General features: G+C 41.3%; 1 protein-coding gene across 5 annotated transcripts in view; it reads left to right on the top strand.

Moving 5' to 3' along the window:
• Positions 1-16,558, top strand: part of ARHGEF9 (Cdc42 guanine nucleotide exchange factor 9) — a 224,594-nt gene that overhangs the window by 41,387 nt on the left and 166,649 nt on the right. For all 5 annotated transcript variants that reach the window (XM_081080792.1, XM_081080796.1, XM_081080794.1 and 2 more), the window contains exon 2: positions 13,924-14,103. In XM_081080792.1, coding sequence (XP_080936918.1) covers positions 13,924-14,103 — 180 coding nt within the window. The remainder of the gene's footprint in view (positions 1-13,923; positions 14,104-16,558) is intronic.

The following is a 16,558-nucleotide window of genomic DNA, read 5'->3' as shown; positions in this document are numbered from 1 at the left end:
AAGGAGATGGAAGAATCTGTGGTACTCAGACCTTGAGTGCTAGGCATTGGGGAAGGCTTTTTGTGTCATTCTTTATCTGTCTTGCTGCTAATACATTATTTTCCTATAGCCTGCTGATTAACTGTGGGAGTTTAATCTAGTTTGTTGCTGTTTTCACTTGCACTGCTAAAACCTGTAGAATGACTACAGTATTGGCCTTTCTGGGGGAATTAGACAAGGAATGTCAGGGTTGGGGAAACTGGAAGATAGAGGGAGAGAGATACCTTCTGTGCAAGTTTGAGAGCCCAGAAAGTTGTGTAGGGAAGGGGTTGCCACCAAAGCCCTGTCAAGAGCTGCCACACAGTTTTCCTCAGCTCTCTGCACCCCAGACACCTCATTTTAAAATATTTTATTTTTGAATAGGAAATACATTCACATGGCTCAAAATTCAAAATGTACAAGAGGGTGCACAGTGAAAAGACTTTCGACCCCTACCCTCTAGCCTCTCAGCTTCCTCCCCAAAGACCACCATTGAGTCCTTTTGAGAAATGTTCTATGGATATATAAGTATACAGGCATACCTCAGAAATATTGTGGGTTCAATTTCAGAACACAATAAAGTAAATATCACAATAAAGTGTGTCACATGAATTGTTTTAGTTTCCCATTGCAAATAACAGTTAAGTTTATGATATTTATAGTGTATTAAGTGTGCAATAGCATTGTCTTAAAAACAATGTATATATCTTAATTAAAAATTACCTTATTGCTAAAAATGCAAAACATCATCTGAGCCTTCAGCAAATCACAATATTATTGCTAATGGATGGTCTTGCCTTGATGTTGATGGCTATTGACTGATCAGGGTGGTAGTTATTGAAAGTTAGGGTGGCTATGATAATTCTTAAAATAAGACAACAATGAAGTTTGTCACATTGATTGACTCTTCCTCTCACTATTTCTCTGTAGCATGTAATGTGTGGTATCATTTTACCTACAGTAGAACTTCTTTCAAAATTGGAGTCAATCCTCTCAAACACTAATGCTGCTTTTCTAGACTTATGTAATATTTTAAATCCTTTGTCATCTTTTCAGCAATCATCACACATCTTTACCAGGAGTAGATTCTATCTCAAAAAAACCGTTCAATGTGTAAAAAAAAATGCTATATCTGCAAAGCAAAATAAATTGAAGCACAATAAAATGAGGTATGCCTGTATATGAATATAGTCTTCTTGCTCTTTAGTATATATATATATACTATTCTATATATAACTATACCTTGGAAGTTCTTTGACCCTGTGGGGGTGAGGATGTGCTGTGCAGAAAAGAGGATGAGAACACTGATTCTAGAGTAAAATTACCTGGGTTTTTATTCTGGCCCTGTGTGACCTTCAGCAATTACTTAATCTCTCTGAATCTTGGTTTCTTTATTTTTTAAAATGGTGATTAAATAAATTAGTATATTTAAAAACAGATTTGTTTCTTACAATAAGTATTCAGTAAATGTTAGCTATATCTTATTATTAGGGGGAAAAACCTATTCGACTGTGAGTCAGAAGATCTGGGTTTTCTTCTGGCCTCTGCTCCTGGGATAGCTGAGTGACTTCCTTTGTTCAAGCTCGTTTCCTTATCTTTAAAATGTAAGGTCTCATCCTTATTCTGCTTATCTCCTAGAGTTGCTGGGACAATCCAGTGAGCTAATGAATGTGAAAGCATCTTAGAAACTATAATGTACTGCACATGGAAGGAGTGTTGCTTAATCTTTTCATAGAAGATACTTAGGATAGCTTGAACCCAATGGCTAGAACTGGGTAGAGAAGGCAGTGCCCTTTTTTTCTGTCAATTGAACCCAGAGGACATTTTTGTACTGGAGTTCTAGTCTGGGTGGAGGTATCCTATGGCAAAAATTTGAAATAGTCAACTTTTGTCTTCAGAACTTTCTAATCACCCCGTTACTCTCTCATCTTCCTTGTTTCCATGTCTTTTTTTACTCCCCTCTGTCTCTAGTCAAAACCTACTTTTACAAGCAAGGCATCAGCATTCGTCAAAAATTACCCCATCTTTCCATTTGAGATAACCTAGTGTAACTAGCTCAAAGAGGAGCCAGATCTGCCCAAGTTTATACTGCAAATAAGTAACTAAACCAAGCCTGGAACCCATTCTTCCCATCCTAGTTTTTTCACTAGCATTTGCATTTTAGTGTGAATTTGAATTTCCTTAGCAAAGAAGCTGGTAGTGAGAGAGATTCTGGAATTGTCTCTACTTACCCTTTAAACTGAGGTTTTCTTACCTCTTAATTTCCAGAGTCAGACTTGTTTAGGGTCCTAAGGTGAGGGAGAGTCACGTGCTGGTTGTAATATTGAAGGGATGATTTCTGTAGAGCAGAGGGAAGAAAGCACCAGAAAATGTCTAAAATAGTGACCTTCAAAGTGAAGCTCTGGGAGAAAACATTGGAAGTTTTTATATTTTAAATTGTTAAACTCAGTATTTAATTTATATTTTGTGGAGATTTTTGTAGCACATACTACATTAGTAGCATTTAGATACTAGGTAGGTGTTCATATTTTTTTAGCCAATTGACAATTTTTAATAAAAAATTAATTGACACCTATCTTTCTAGAAGACTGTAGGCATGGTTTCTAATCTTGGCTCTGCTGCTGACTAGCTTGCCATATTAGGCAACTTCTCCTCACCAGAGCCTTAGTTTTCTTATTTATAAAATGTTAGACTGAACTAGATGTGCTAGGTTTTGGTTCTCCAATCCTAACCTTTTCGGAGCATAAGAATGTACTTTCTTTCAGGCTCTTGAGCCTGAGTCAGAGTCCAAAAACAATATGTTCAACCCTAGCACCTTACTGGATGCTTTGTCCTTCAGTCAGCTGCCCTGGGTCCCTCCTCTCCCCTCCCCACCTCTCCTCCCCTTTCCTCTCCTTCTCCCACCTTCTCCACATAGCCGAGACAGGCAGATACTCTCTTACATAAGCCTGGCTGACCTACTTGAAGTTCTTTTGTTAAAAGCACAACCAGTTTTCCTGTAGACACAGACCTGATGCCAAACCTCCAGGGCCCTGAGGTTGGGTCTGATTTTGCTTCTCTTGCATCCTTTCTGGCAGCCTAGGTTTAGGTGCAGCATCCTTCTATCTGAGTCTTTAGTGACACAGTCTGAAGGGAAACCAGCTCAGCCACTTTTGATCCCCAGGGGCATGATCCAGTGGCTGCTCACTGAACACCCCTCATCCACTATTTACCATGTCTGTTGAGAAACCAGGACTGTGATTTTGTGAGAACAACAGTGTCCCACCTCTGAACAGGAAACACTGCTGACAGGGACCAGAGGCACTTTTAAGTGCTTTGGCAAATGTATTTTCTCTCATAGTGAGCCAACAGGCAGAGGGAAATCAATAAGCCATTGGAAAATATCTACTTTCTGATTAAATACAGATTTCCTCTTTGGTCTGTATGGACTCCCCAAAGACAATTACATTCTCTTTGGACATTTATACAAAGGCTCAAAGCTTTTGTGAGCCTGTGTCCTAGATGGGTGTGCTCAGTAGACTTCAAGGTGGTTTAAGTTGATTGAAACATACTTATTTCTTCTGTCTCTTCTCAGGATACAAGTCACAGTGCCCCTGACTAATTGCTGTTCCTGTTCTAACCACCAGATGGCCACATTTAAAGACAACTTAGAGAACTATTAGTTCCAACCTATCTTTTTCTCTGCTCTTCCCCCCCACCTACAGCCCTCCTTCCCTTACAAGATTTTAACACGACATCTGTCAAATGGTTTAAAAAATGACTTTCCCTTCTTCTGTCTGCCTTGCCCACCCACCCTCTGGCTGTGGTGTCGATGACTGCAGAACTATGTATGTGGGAGGCACGGGAAGACAGATTCTTCATGTAGTTTTAGTCCCCTCCTCCTACCCTTCTATAAACCTAGAGAAGCACCACCTCCGCCCCTTCCCAGGAAACTTCAAGCTGGCCTTCAAGTAACAGTCCAGGAAAAGCTAAGGCTCCCAGGGCTGGTTCCAGTGGAACCACAGGAAGAAATTCAAGAACCCAGGTACAAGGCCCAAGATGGAGTCACCTAAGGAATTTGGCACTCTTTGAGCCTCCTGTCTCTCCCCTAGGCTTCTCCTGCCATCTCTCAAAGTATGACAGCAACAAGAAATCCCAATGGGTGCCTGAAACTTAGTACCCGAAGCAAGTCCAAGAAGAAGGCCATGATGCCCAGGGCAGGAACATATTGGAGATAGGTCCCAAGCTGGCTCAAGAGACAGGTATAGGTTAGAGTAACCTCCAAACTGGGATGGCATGCTTCTGACTCAATTCATGGAGAGAGGATTGCTGAGTCATTTTATGTTTTGTTTTACTAATAGTTTGTCTCTTAGAATATTGGAGGCTGACTTGGGAAGATTGAACATAGCTCTAGAAAATGGCTTCTAAATTGTTGCATAGAGAGATGCTGCAAAAATTTTCCATTAGGACCACTGAGGACCTCAGTGCTAAATGTCAGGGTGGGGGCAGGAGTGGGTATAAACAGAGCAGTTTCAGATAGCCTCTCAAGGCAGACTGGGAAAATCCTCCTGATAAACTACTATAATTCCTCAGCCTGCCTGGGACTTGACACAAAAAGATGAAGCCAGTAAACAGTTTCAGGGATTCTGATTTCTTCTGAATGGTCCAGTGCAGTAAGAAGAAATTCTTATACTTCAAACTCCAGCTGTGGCAATTTTAAGACACTTTCAGTATGATATATAATTCATAATCATTTGGGCTGCTTGTCAAAAATGCTGGGGTGATTTTGAGCAGGAAATCTGTGGACCACACATTGAGAAATTTGTGTAATGGGTCAGGGCCACCTGGGTGATGCCAAAAAATCCCAGAATAGCTTAACAGAAACTCCTATTTCCAAGATATGGAGATGCAAGCTGATGTTGACCAACCTGCGAGCTGCTCTAATGTGGGGTCATGGTTGGTGGTCCAGAAATACTAGTATGTCTTCTCTCTGGTCTTTTCAATCCTTGGCTCATTTGGCTGCATTTTTCTCTAAACGACTTGTTCCCTCAAAAATAACAAACTCTTAACTATATGAAATTTATGGCAGCAGCTGAGTCTCATCTCAGAACTTCTTGGTCTACTATGTTGAGCTAGTGGCTGAAATTTCATACCAGAAGAGTCCGTTGCTGAGGTACAGACTGAGCAAGCAACTTCCCTGATATGTTTGTTCACCATTATAGCTGAGATTAGCTTGTAACTTCCTTTGAAAGAGGTATAGAAAGATGCGTCATCCTTTGTTATTAGTCTGTAATGAGTGAGAAATGTATTGGATGCTTCCTACCTTACAACACTTGTCTAGGTTTCCCAAGCTTTTAGGTCCTGGCAGGTGTTAGCTGGTTTGTGACCAAAGTCAATTGACTGTTTTTAATAAAAAATTAAAAACATATTGTCCTCTGGATCAGGTGGTCTGTCCTTCTTTTGCTGAGCCTGATCTGCATATAGACTCACCTGTCACCCACCCTTCCATGTCAAGCCAGTCCAGCTGCATTTAATGTCTTTCAAGTGTGGTTGAACTCAGTAGTAGATCTTTCATTTCATTAAAGTGAAAAATTGCTGGTAATGGGACACTGAAGGAAGCCAATGCCTAATGACTCGCAAATCACATGCCCAACCTAGGAAAAATATTATGTCATGAAAAAGATGATTTTTGCATACCTCCTTCCAATATAGTCATAGTCACCATCACCTGAATGCATTAATTATTCTGCTTAGAAATGAAATTATTTTGTTATGGACCATGGTAACACCCAGATTTAAATTGAAACCAGCCTGGGAAAAGAAAGTCATAAGGAAAAGAAAAAGCAATTCATTTGATTTTTACTTTTAATATTCATAGTGGGGTTTGTTTTAGCTGGCATCTCTTCTCTCTTCCCTGATGACCATTGAGCACCTGTGCAACTCTTCCACAAAAACCAGCCCACCCCAAAAGTCATCTGGCCATAAAACCTACCAACAATAGATTGGCCCATAGGCCACCTGGTACATGTTATATAAACAAGATCCTTGATCCCATAGACTATGCTGCAATCTTACAGGCATGTTAACTCTGTTGCTGTGATCTGCCTCAGAGCTTGCCTGATTTTAGGGCTCAAGTTGTAGAACTTTAGAGTGATGTTAAAAACAACGCTGTGTTTTATGGGTTAAGCAATGTTTTAGATCTACTGTTCATAAGTGTACATTCTGGTTGTTTGGACAATAACACTTTGGTTGACAATTTGAATAACTCTCATTTGGCTTATTTTCTTCTTATCTAGATACAAATTAGTGAAAGAAGTAAAAGGAGAAAGGATATAGGTTAGAGTCACCAGGGAAGAGATTAGGGATCATATAGGTGGGCCAAGATCACACAGCTAGGAAGAGGCAGCCTAACTCTAGTGTCCCTACATTTAACCATGGCTACGGGCATGCCTTTATCAGAGATACAGAGGTAAGAATGCATCTGCTTTTGTTTGGTCAGAGTGGAAGGTTCCTGACATGTTCAAGACAAGAGTTGGAACCAAAGGCGGGGCTAGATTAAGGATGGCTTTGAGTGATTGACAATAGGGAGTTATTGAAGCTTATTGAGCCTGGATAGTGGTACCAGCAAAGAAGTTTTGAAAAATACATGACTAAGGAGTAGCTTGAGGAGGAGAGAGACCTGTGGGCAGCAGGAAGGCTAGGTTGGAGGCAACTTAAAGGCCAGGCTTAGGATGGGGCATTGGATATGAAGATAAAGGATCATATAAGGAGGGGGGTAGGGAGGGAAAGAGAGGTGGGAGAAGGAACACAGCAGTCCCAGAAGAGTTACCAGAAACAGGAAAAATTAGAAGGGAAATGGTGGCATATGATGAGTTTAACATACATTTTATTGGAAGTGATAGCAGGCCATGCAGTGAAATGTGGAACAGACCGTTAGAAATATGGGACTAAAGGTGACTGAGAGCAGATGTCATGAAAAAGATGATTTCTCTGAGGAGCTATATGGAGAGAACAAAGAGCCAAGGTCCCCATTGACTTTTGAATGGGGCAGTCAAGGGCCAACGTTGAAAACCCATTCCTCAGTTTCCCAGCCACTCTAACTGGCCTGTGTTTTAATGTGTCACTAGCAATGCCTTAGTGAGACTCAGGAGAGGGCTAGTCAGCTCCAAGTTTTCATTTTCCTGAGCAGAGAACAATAAACCATCCTATGGAGCATGTAGGAGGGTGAGAAGAAATAAGCTGCTATAATGACATTTCTGTCTTTGCAAAGCTGAAGTGTTATCCTCAACAGAAAGCCAGAACTGGAAGGTACCTGAGAGGTCATCTATGTGGTTCACGTCTATAACTTTACTGATAAACTAATACTGGTAAAGAGACCTAAGGTTATTCAGTGAGTTATTTGTGGAGTTTCTTCCAATAGACAGTTTTTGTTGTATACCCTGGTAACTCCTAGAAGTTGTTTTAATAGCCTGGGTCACACCTTTACAGAAATGTTTTCCTTGAATACTTTGGGCAAGATAGAGTCTGTTTACGGGGCTGTATTTAAAAGACATCTGGTTTATTCAGGGAAGAGCATAAAACCCCAGCCTATTTTGTATGTGCTTAAAGGGAACGAAGGAATGGATTTTGCTTTTGTCCATGCATACCTGTTGATAGAGGGTACCTTCTGAGGAGATGGAGGCAGGCACCAACTGAAGAATAACTTACAGAGAGGCAAAACCCCCTCATGTCCCCCATTATCCTGTGAAACTTCTCATGGCAATTGGCACATTTGCTATTCTTCACAAAACAATATTTTTTTTTCTTTTTTAACCTTTCCAGCTTCTGCTGCTTGCCATTAAAACTCTCATATTTCTGGCAGCCACCCAGGCTAATTAAATAAGTATTTGGGGTTGGCACTGTTCAGCTGGAGGGCAAGAAGAAGAGGAAGACAAGTGGTATGGCTCTGGAAAACTGGGTAGAGGCTGTCACCTCAGATTTTTTTTTCTGAATTGGCAAGGCCTGGCATTTGGAATGCTCCTTACATGACCCTAAATCCTTTATTTCAGATATACCAACCACTGAGAACGGACTTATAGACAGGCAGGGAACCAAACTTATGGGGTGGCATGGGGACCACTGGGAAGAATGAAGCATCAGAAAAGGCAAGGGTAAAGCCTAGATTAGAATGTCCCTAACCAGCAGCACCTGGGAAGTGGTTTGAAATGCAATTCTCAAGCCCCACTTCATACCTACTAAATCAGGGACTCATGGGGCCTAGCAGTCTATATTAAGAAACCCTCAAGGTGGCTGAGAACTGCTGTAGGCCATTCACAGGTCTCCCTGAAAAGAAAAACCTGCTGGAAGCCCTCTGCCTTCTTGATAGAAAGTGTAGAGGATTGGCAAAAGCAAAGCTATAGGTCAAGTTCGACTAGAGATTCAAATCTGCTCCACCACCTATCCGGTGGGTGACTGTGAGCTACTTGGATAACCTCACAAGTTATCTTCAGCAAAAAAATGGGGTGCTAATGCGTACCTTAGACACAGTTACAGAGATTGAGATCAGAAAAGAGAGCCTGGCATGTTTTCAATGAATATGGTTCTCTCTCTCTCCCTTCTTCTCTTTCTTCCTCCCTGTTTTACTTACTTTCTCCCTTCTTCCCTGTTTCTTTCCTTCCTCCTAAAACGGCCCACTGGCCACTCCAAGTTGGCTGTAGACACATGTCTTGTTGATCAGAAACTAGCCTTAGAGGTCAAATTTTGAATGCCTCCAGGGTATGGTGATCATATTTCCAGGTTAATAGTCAGGGCTCATGTGTCTGATAACATATGTATATATTTTTAGAATCAACGGGATAGAATATTCGAAATGAGGATGGTTTGGGAAATCTAAATAAGTCAAACTACAGCGGGAAGGCTGGGGAGGTTTGGGGGGGTGGGTAAGAGATCAACCAAAGGACTTGTATGCATGCCTATAAGCATAACCAATGGACACAAGACACTGGGGGTTATGAGAGGCTAGGGGAAGGTCAAGGGGAGAAAAAAAAAGGAGACATATATAATATTCTTTGTAATACTTTAAATAATAAAACAATTTTAAAAAAGAAGAGCTCATTCCTTCTTTATGAATTACCAGGAGCACAGGGCCCGATTGGAAATCGTGTGGTGGCGCCCACTCCCTCTCTGGCCCTTGAAGCAGCCAAAGCCGCTGCTGATCAGGTCCTCCCCCAGCACAGGTGCGAGAAGGCCCCTGCCACCCCACCCCTGATGCTGCGCGCACAAGCTCCTGTCCGGTCGACCCTTAATGGCGCCCTGGTTAATTAGCATATTTCTCTATTATATATATAGATATTATGACTCTTCTCCCTCCCCATCTTTTTATTCATATCCAAAAGTGTCTTTGGTGTGGGAGTGCAGAACACTGTGTGTCCCACTCACTAGCAAGTCTGAGCAAAAACCAACCTATATTTGGTGCTGCACCTGAAATGTCCTAGGGATTGGGAATTATTTTGTTAGAAGTCACAACAGTGCTGTCCCAAGGCTCAGAGCCATTTGGGTACCTTCCTGGAGTAACCCATTGTACCTCCTGGCTTTATGTTGGGCTTGTTGGCTGAAAGGGTTGGAACAGATGGGAAATTTGGGCTTTGGGTTTGGGGAGGGATATAAACCAGTTTAAAAAATAAAGCATTTTACCCCTGACTTAACTACTCCCAAATGGCCTTGGCTTTTCTCTCTTATATTTTGTACCATTTGATAATTTGATCAGCTGCTGCTGCTTGAACTCTTGACCTTGGCTTTTGTGAGATTGTACTCCTTGGCATTCTAATTATGTGGTGACAGCTCTATTTAGTTTTGTTTCTCTGGATATTCTTCTTATCCTTACCTCCCATTGTTGCTGTTGCCCTAGGTTTCTGGCCTTCTTTCTAAGCACTTTCTTCCAGGGCAAAATTCCTTGGTTTTCACAATTTCTTCTGGGCCATTGACTCCTAAACCTGTATAGCTATTTCCTATAACCTCTCTTGATCTTTAAATCTACCTGCATATCTTGCCGGCCCCTACAATTCAACATATTAAAGAGAATATTTGTCATCTTTCTCCCTCTCCCAAGCTAGCATTCCTCATGTTTTAATTATCATGTTTAGGATTGAATCCCCGCCTCCCCCGCCCCCCAAACACACCAAATCAATTTTAACCTCCTCATTTTCCTAAAACTAGATTTAAGAACCTTCAGACAGACTCCAGCCCACCTTTTCAGCCATCCTTCCACCCCCAACTGCCCTTCTCCAGCCCTTTTCAAACTTCACTACATTTGTCATCAAAGCTCACATAGTCCTCACCTCTGAGACTTTATTTAATGTCATTCTTCTGTCTCAACTGCCCTTCCTGTTCCCTGTTGTATCTTTTATAATCTTACTCATTTTTAAAGCCTATAGTAAGTGTTCCTCAACACATCTAAAATCCAGTAAGCACATATGATCCTTCCTTCCTCTGAAATCTTGAACTAGACCAGCATATACTAGGCATTGTGGTAGGCACTGTACATCCAGCACTCAGTTCACCCTGTCTATAATTCTGCGTGTGAGGCAGGTATTGTACTTTTTTGTATTCCAATTACATGCTAAAAGTTTATTTTGGTTTGTTTCTCTGGTTTCTTGTCTGTTCCTCACCTCCCTTTGTCACTGCTACTTTCTAAAGTAGCAAAGCCCAGAAATTGAAACTAGGTTTACTGGCCCTTAATGACTTCTGCATACTCCTTGAATGGCATTCACTGATGGTACTCAAAAGGCCTTTGACATCAGGTAAGGACTATGGCTGAATCACAGTAAGTAGAGCCCTACACCCAGTGGGAGCTCACTGATTGAGAGATGGATGATAAATGGATGATCAGAGAAAAGTGTAGCAAGTTAAAAATCAATCCTTCACACAACAAAAAAGAGATTTAAAACCAATTTCCAGCCCCGATTTAAAGAACTCAGAGGATGGGGGGGAGGGGGTGTATCACCTTACTCCTGCTTAAAGTTGTGACTAGAGAGCACAGGTGCCCTATACACCTAGCATCTCTTTCTGGATTAATCCTCCTCACATTATATGAACACACATCTGTCAACTCTTGGTTCAGTGTTTTATAGCTCATGAAGTAAGTGGGGATATAGAATTATTCCCATTCAATAGGTGAATAAACTGAGACCCAGAGGCAGCATAATTTATAAGAGCAGAGACTCTAGAGCTAGAGTGTGTCTGCATTTTAATTATGGCTTCAATACCTATTGGCTGTGTAAATGTGAGAAAATTATTTAACCTCTCTGAGCTTTAGTTTTTTTTTCATCTGTAAGATAGTAATAATATTAGTATTTCCTCAAAGTGTTGTTGTGAGTCTTAAGTGAGTTAAGGTGTGTAAAGTGCTTAGAATAGTGCCTGACCTATTAAGTACTTTATATCAGCTAATTTTATCATCATTATTATTATACCTTTAGCAAGAAGTAGAGCAAGGTCTTAAATCTAGGTAATTTTTTCTGCCTCCTCTATGGTGTTATGTTGGAGCAAAAATAGATCCAGAAAGCTGGCCATCAGATGACCATAAGCAAGTCACATCTGCCATAGTATACCTGATTTATAAAGTGAGGGCTGACGGGTGATGATCTTTAAAATGCTGTATAGTTCTGACTATCATTGATTCCAAGTAGGTCTTGACAACAGGTTTGCCCGTTGGTTTGTGGCCACTGGGTACTGGATTGGCTTGACCATGGCATAGCTGGCCTATCTGACCTGAGGGCCCAGACAAGTCAACTGGACTAAATGGATGTAAGAGTGAGGCAACTGCTCCTGGGAAAAACCAAGCATGGAATCCCTAATAAGAAAAGTCCACTGTAAAAAGAGCACAGACAGTGAAATCAACCAGATTTGAGCCTAGGAGTCCTCAAACAGCACCACAGATAGCATCCTGAGCAGGGTGTTGGTAACTGATGCTAATATATTCTTTTGACTCTTGGTAAAAAGCCAAGGATGTAGCTTTAAACCACAAACCTTCATGATGCTCTGAGTTGGTGTTATATATGCTTACAGAGACTTCTCTATAAGGATTTATTTTATTGAGGCCAGTGATCAGCAATTCTCCACTGAGGCAAGAACAAGAAGAAATTGACTTTTAATGTAGTTGGAAAAAAAAACAACAAGTTCAACATAAAAATAAATCTCCTCATAGGTAGGAGCATCCTTAAAGGTGGCTGTTCAACTCTCTTTGTTTGGGTTCTTTAAGAAGAGGAGCCATCTGGTTTATGATATTATGGATGGAGTTCTATGAATTCAGTATAGCTAATTAGTAAACATTAGTAGTCCAGTATGATGGGTTATAAGACTCCATAATTTATTACTTGTGTGATTGGCCAAAGGACCAGGCCGCCTCTTTGAACCTGGTTTAAATATGGAAACAGCTCATTCAGGAAGGATCAAGTGATGCAGTAGATTTGAAAACATTTTGTAAACAGTAAATCATGAGGTACTTGAAAGGTGGTGCTATAAACGATCCTATTGAAAATCTCTCTAACATTCATGCTGAGGAGCTCCCTGATACTTTACCTTCTCTGGAAGGAACAATAGCTAGAAATCTGAGCAGTGAAGGATGCACCAGGCAGGAGCTGACCAATAGTGTTATTTTCTGGCTGGTATGTTGGCAGGTAGACCTGTGTGACAGGATATATGTTCTATATCCTGTCTCTGTTGTCTTTGAACTGTTTTGTCAGGAGCCATGTTGCCTTGGGGAATTAGTCCTTCCTCAAAGCAGACTGATGAAAAAGGTGACTTCTAGAGGAAATGTTCAGCTATTCATTTCTGGGGAGAGAGTACTTGAGTCCTTTGCCTGACAGGCCATATGTTCTCTATTCTGGAATCTGTTTCTGCAAATGCCAGGGAGACTCATGGCCCATACTGGCAGGAACCAGTTAGGGAAAAAAAGAGAACAAATAATACAGTGGTCAGGAGGGTAGCCAGAAAGAGGCAGACTATTTACCTACCCCATCCTCATCGTTGTGCTTAGATGAGTGTTGTGAACATGTTCATGTGTGTGTTCATGTGGCAGAGAGATATATATCTGCCTGCCTGCTGCTGTGTGGAGCCCAGTCCTAATGACCACAAAGTTTAATGACCAGTGTTAGGGTCTGTGAACAACCCCAGCCTTGCTGGGTGACCCTGAGCTCACCCCTTAACTTCCCTCTGGCTCAGTTTTGCCATCTTTCAAATGCAGAAATCAACCTACACTTCTCTATGTATATCACAGGGTGGTTGTACAAATCACTGAATGAATCTGTGCCAAGGTTGAGTTTCTTTGGTGCAAGTCATCACAGAAAGCCATATTCTTTCACACCCATGACCTCTCTGGATGGCATCATATGTGGGTGGCAACCAGGAGGCTGCAGGACTGGGGTCCATTGTATGTGAGGAATGCCATGGTCTGTAACCTCTGGGGGTGGGATACAGTGGTGTTAAAAATGTACCACCAACTCTCAGTTGGTCAGTTACAATGAAGAGGAGGAAAGGGAGAGGAGTGCAGAGAATTTAGAGCAAATGTGCTCGAGCCTTGTTTTAGCATTGATTTCAGCCTCTCTACCCATTCCAGACCTTCAGCTGCCTTGAAGATCCAAGGAAAGATGGACTGGTGCTTTCTTTCTTCACTGGGGGAAGAGATAATGAGTAGGGATAAAAACATGAGGCCTATGTAGTCCATATTCACATTCTGGGTCATTCCACTCACTGTCTAATGTAGAGTTGACAGTATTGTTTGCCTTATAGTTTAGTGCTGTTTGTACTTCCAGTGCCATCTCTCTTACCCCCAGTCTTCACCACTAGTATGTGACTTTTCCCATAAAGTAGTAGAGCTCTATGGATGGGGTAAGCGGGCAAGTGAGATAGCCAGCTGTGTGGACTGAAAACATTCTCATTTTGTCTCCTAAGCTGATCACTGGAGATTCCATCGTTAGTGCTGAGGCAGTATGGGATCACGTCACCATGGCCAACCGGGAGTTGGCATTTAAGGCTGGCGACGTCATCAAAGTCTTGGATGCTTCCAACAAGGATTGGTGGTGGGGCCAGATCGACGATGAGGAGGGATGGTTTCCTGCCAGCTTTGTGAGGGTGAGTGTCAGCCTTCACTCTCCTCTCCTGTCTCCTTGTCTGTCTGCACCTGGATTTCCCCTCACCAGCCCCTGTTCTACTGATAATTTATCTCACGGAGGTGCCTCTCACATTTTACTTCATTTTGTGGTCTCCTACCCAAGACCTAGGCTTTCTTTAATTTTTTTTCTTTCTAATTTTGAAACTTTTAATTTTTTTTCTTGTTTATTTTAACAATCCCCACATACTGCCTCTGTCTCCTATCTGCTGTGACTTTATACAAATTGCTTCCTTTTTGGCCTTGTTGGTTTTTAAAGACCATTTTAACTATATTGCTGTGAATTTTACTTTCTTACCTCTCTTATTTTCTGCTGTCTTTTTGTCCTTGCCTCCTCTTTTTCATTCTTTCTTTTTATACATCTCTCCCCTCCCTCCTTTCTCCTCCTAACTTTTCTGTTCTTCCTTTCTCTCATTTTGGGAAGTGTGAACACACCTGTATATTGTCTCAGGATTGTCTTCAGTTGTTAATGTATGAGTGTGGGCTTTCTATTTTCTCAGGGGCTCTAGTTTACTGATTAGAATCTTACTTTTTGCAAGAGACTCAAGCGGCTGGTATCTAAGATGTGCTGTGAGTGGGAAGCAAATGCCTTGGCCCATTTTACATTGTACCATAAAGAACATGGCCCTTAAAAAAGGGACTATTGGAAGAGGGCTCCTTAGCAGTTTCTTATTCTTCTGGGTCACCAATTAGTAAGATGCTATGGGAGAAGAGCATTGGTCTGGTGACCCAGCTTTTGACCATATTTAAGAGTTAAGAGCTTGAATCAGATCTTTGGGAATTATGAGCTCTGATTTTCCCCATCCACAAAATGGTCTTGGCAGGGTATGTCATAGTGAATGAGAAAACACACACACACACACACACACACACACACACACACACAAGCTTTGTGGACACCAAATTACCAATGCCATATTAGGATGTCTTATCATTATCCTTACGACAGCCTATCACCTTTTGTTAATTTCTTCTGTAAAATAAGGCTAAAGTCCTGACCCAAACCAGAGATCAGAGTGGCTTTGACTTTTGGACAATAAAGGGCCTCAAGATTAGAATGACAGCTGTGTGGCATGAAGGAAGGAGCAGGGTATTTGGAATCAGACAACTGAGAGGCAGCCTCAGTTTTATTACCTTCTAGCTCTATGGCTTTTGGTAAGACTTTTCACCTCTCTGAGACCCAATTTCCTGATCTGAACAATAGGAATAGCAGACTTTTTACAAGGATTAAATAAAACCACATATGTGAGTAAAGCGTCTAGCACAGTGCTTGGTATATAGTGGGTACTTGACAAATGCTAACTTGCTTAATCATCATCTTTATCTTCATCCTCATCACTACCAACCCCTTATTAAATCCAAAAAGATCTATATATCAAGACTGGCCATATTGGTTGGAATAAGTCTCCTTTCTTGGAGGGTGCAAACCCAGGAAGCACCGTTAACTGGTTGGAATGACTTAGGTGAGGGCACTGGTCAGAAGCAGAGAGGTGGACAAAGTGACCTCTTATTCCCTCTGACCTGAGAATCTCCTAATGAAATATCCAATCTTTTTTTCATCCATGTATGTGGCATCTTTCACCAGAGTCTTCAAATGCCATCTGTTTCTCAGCTCAGCTTTGCTCGTTGATGAATTGGTCCCAGTGGTAGTCAGAAAGAGCATATCAATAACCATGGGCCTTTGTAACTAACACGAAGCTCTGTACACAAACAGCTTGTGTGTCTTAGAATGACAGTTCCCCCTCTTTAAAAGAAGGATTAAATTTCACCTTGTAACAATGTCACCCAAATCCAAATGTATTTCACTTTTAGTGAAATGTCATTTTTGTAATAAGCAGTACATCAAGGGACAAAAATGAATGAGCAAGGCAGAATGGCTCTGGGAGGCAAATGACAGAGCCAGGCTTTAGAATATAAATGAGCTGGCATTGATGCTCTTATATCCAAGGCCAGGAGGAGTGTTCCTCTGAGCACAGTTGAAGCAGCCACTTGGGTGGTCTGATACTGATGTTTAAGAACACCCCTGGCTGGCCCAGGAATACATGATATAGAGTCTAGTCTATTGGTTCTCAGTTGCCTAGTGAAATTATTCCCTTGAGTAGTTTAAAAAACAAATAAACACTAAAACTCAGGTTCCAGGCTGGTCAAGTCAGAATCTTTGATATTGAGAACCATTGTTCTAGACAAGCACAGCCCAATAGAAATATATTGTGAGACACAAATACAAGCCACACATGTAATTAAATTTTTTCTACTAGCCACACTAAAAAAAAGTTTTTAAAAAGGTAAAAGTGAAATTAATTTTAATATATTTATTTAATACAATCTATTCAAAATATTATCATATAATGTCTATAATAATAAAAGCACAATATGCAAGTCAACTGAAAGGCTGAACAGTGGAACGACTGTCTGGAC

This window comes from Myotis nattereri (assembly GCF_964212035.1).
Source record: "Myotis nattereri genome assembly, chromosome: X".
NCBI classification, from domain to species: domain Eukaryota; kingdom Metazoa; phylum Chordata; class Mammalia; order Chiroptera; family Vespertilionidae; genus Myotis; species Myotis nattereri.
Note: the sequence above shows the minus strand (reverse complement) of the source record. Positions and strands in the feature narration are given on the sequence as shown.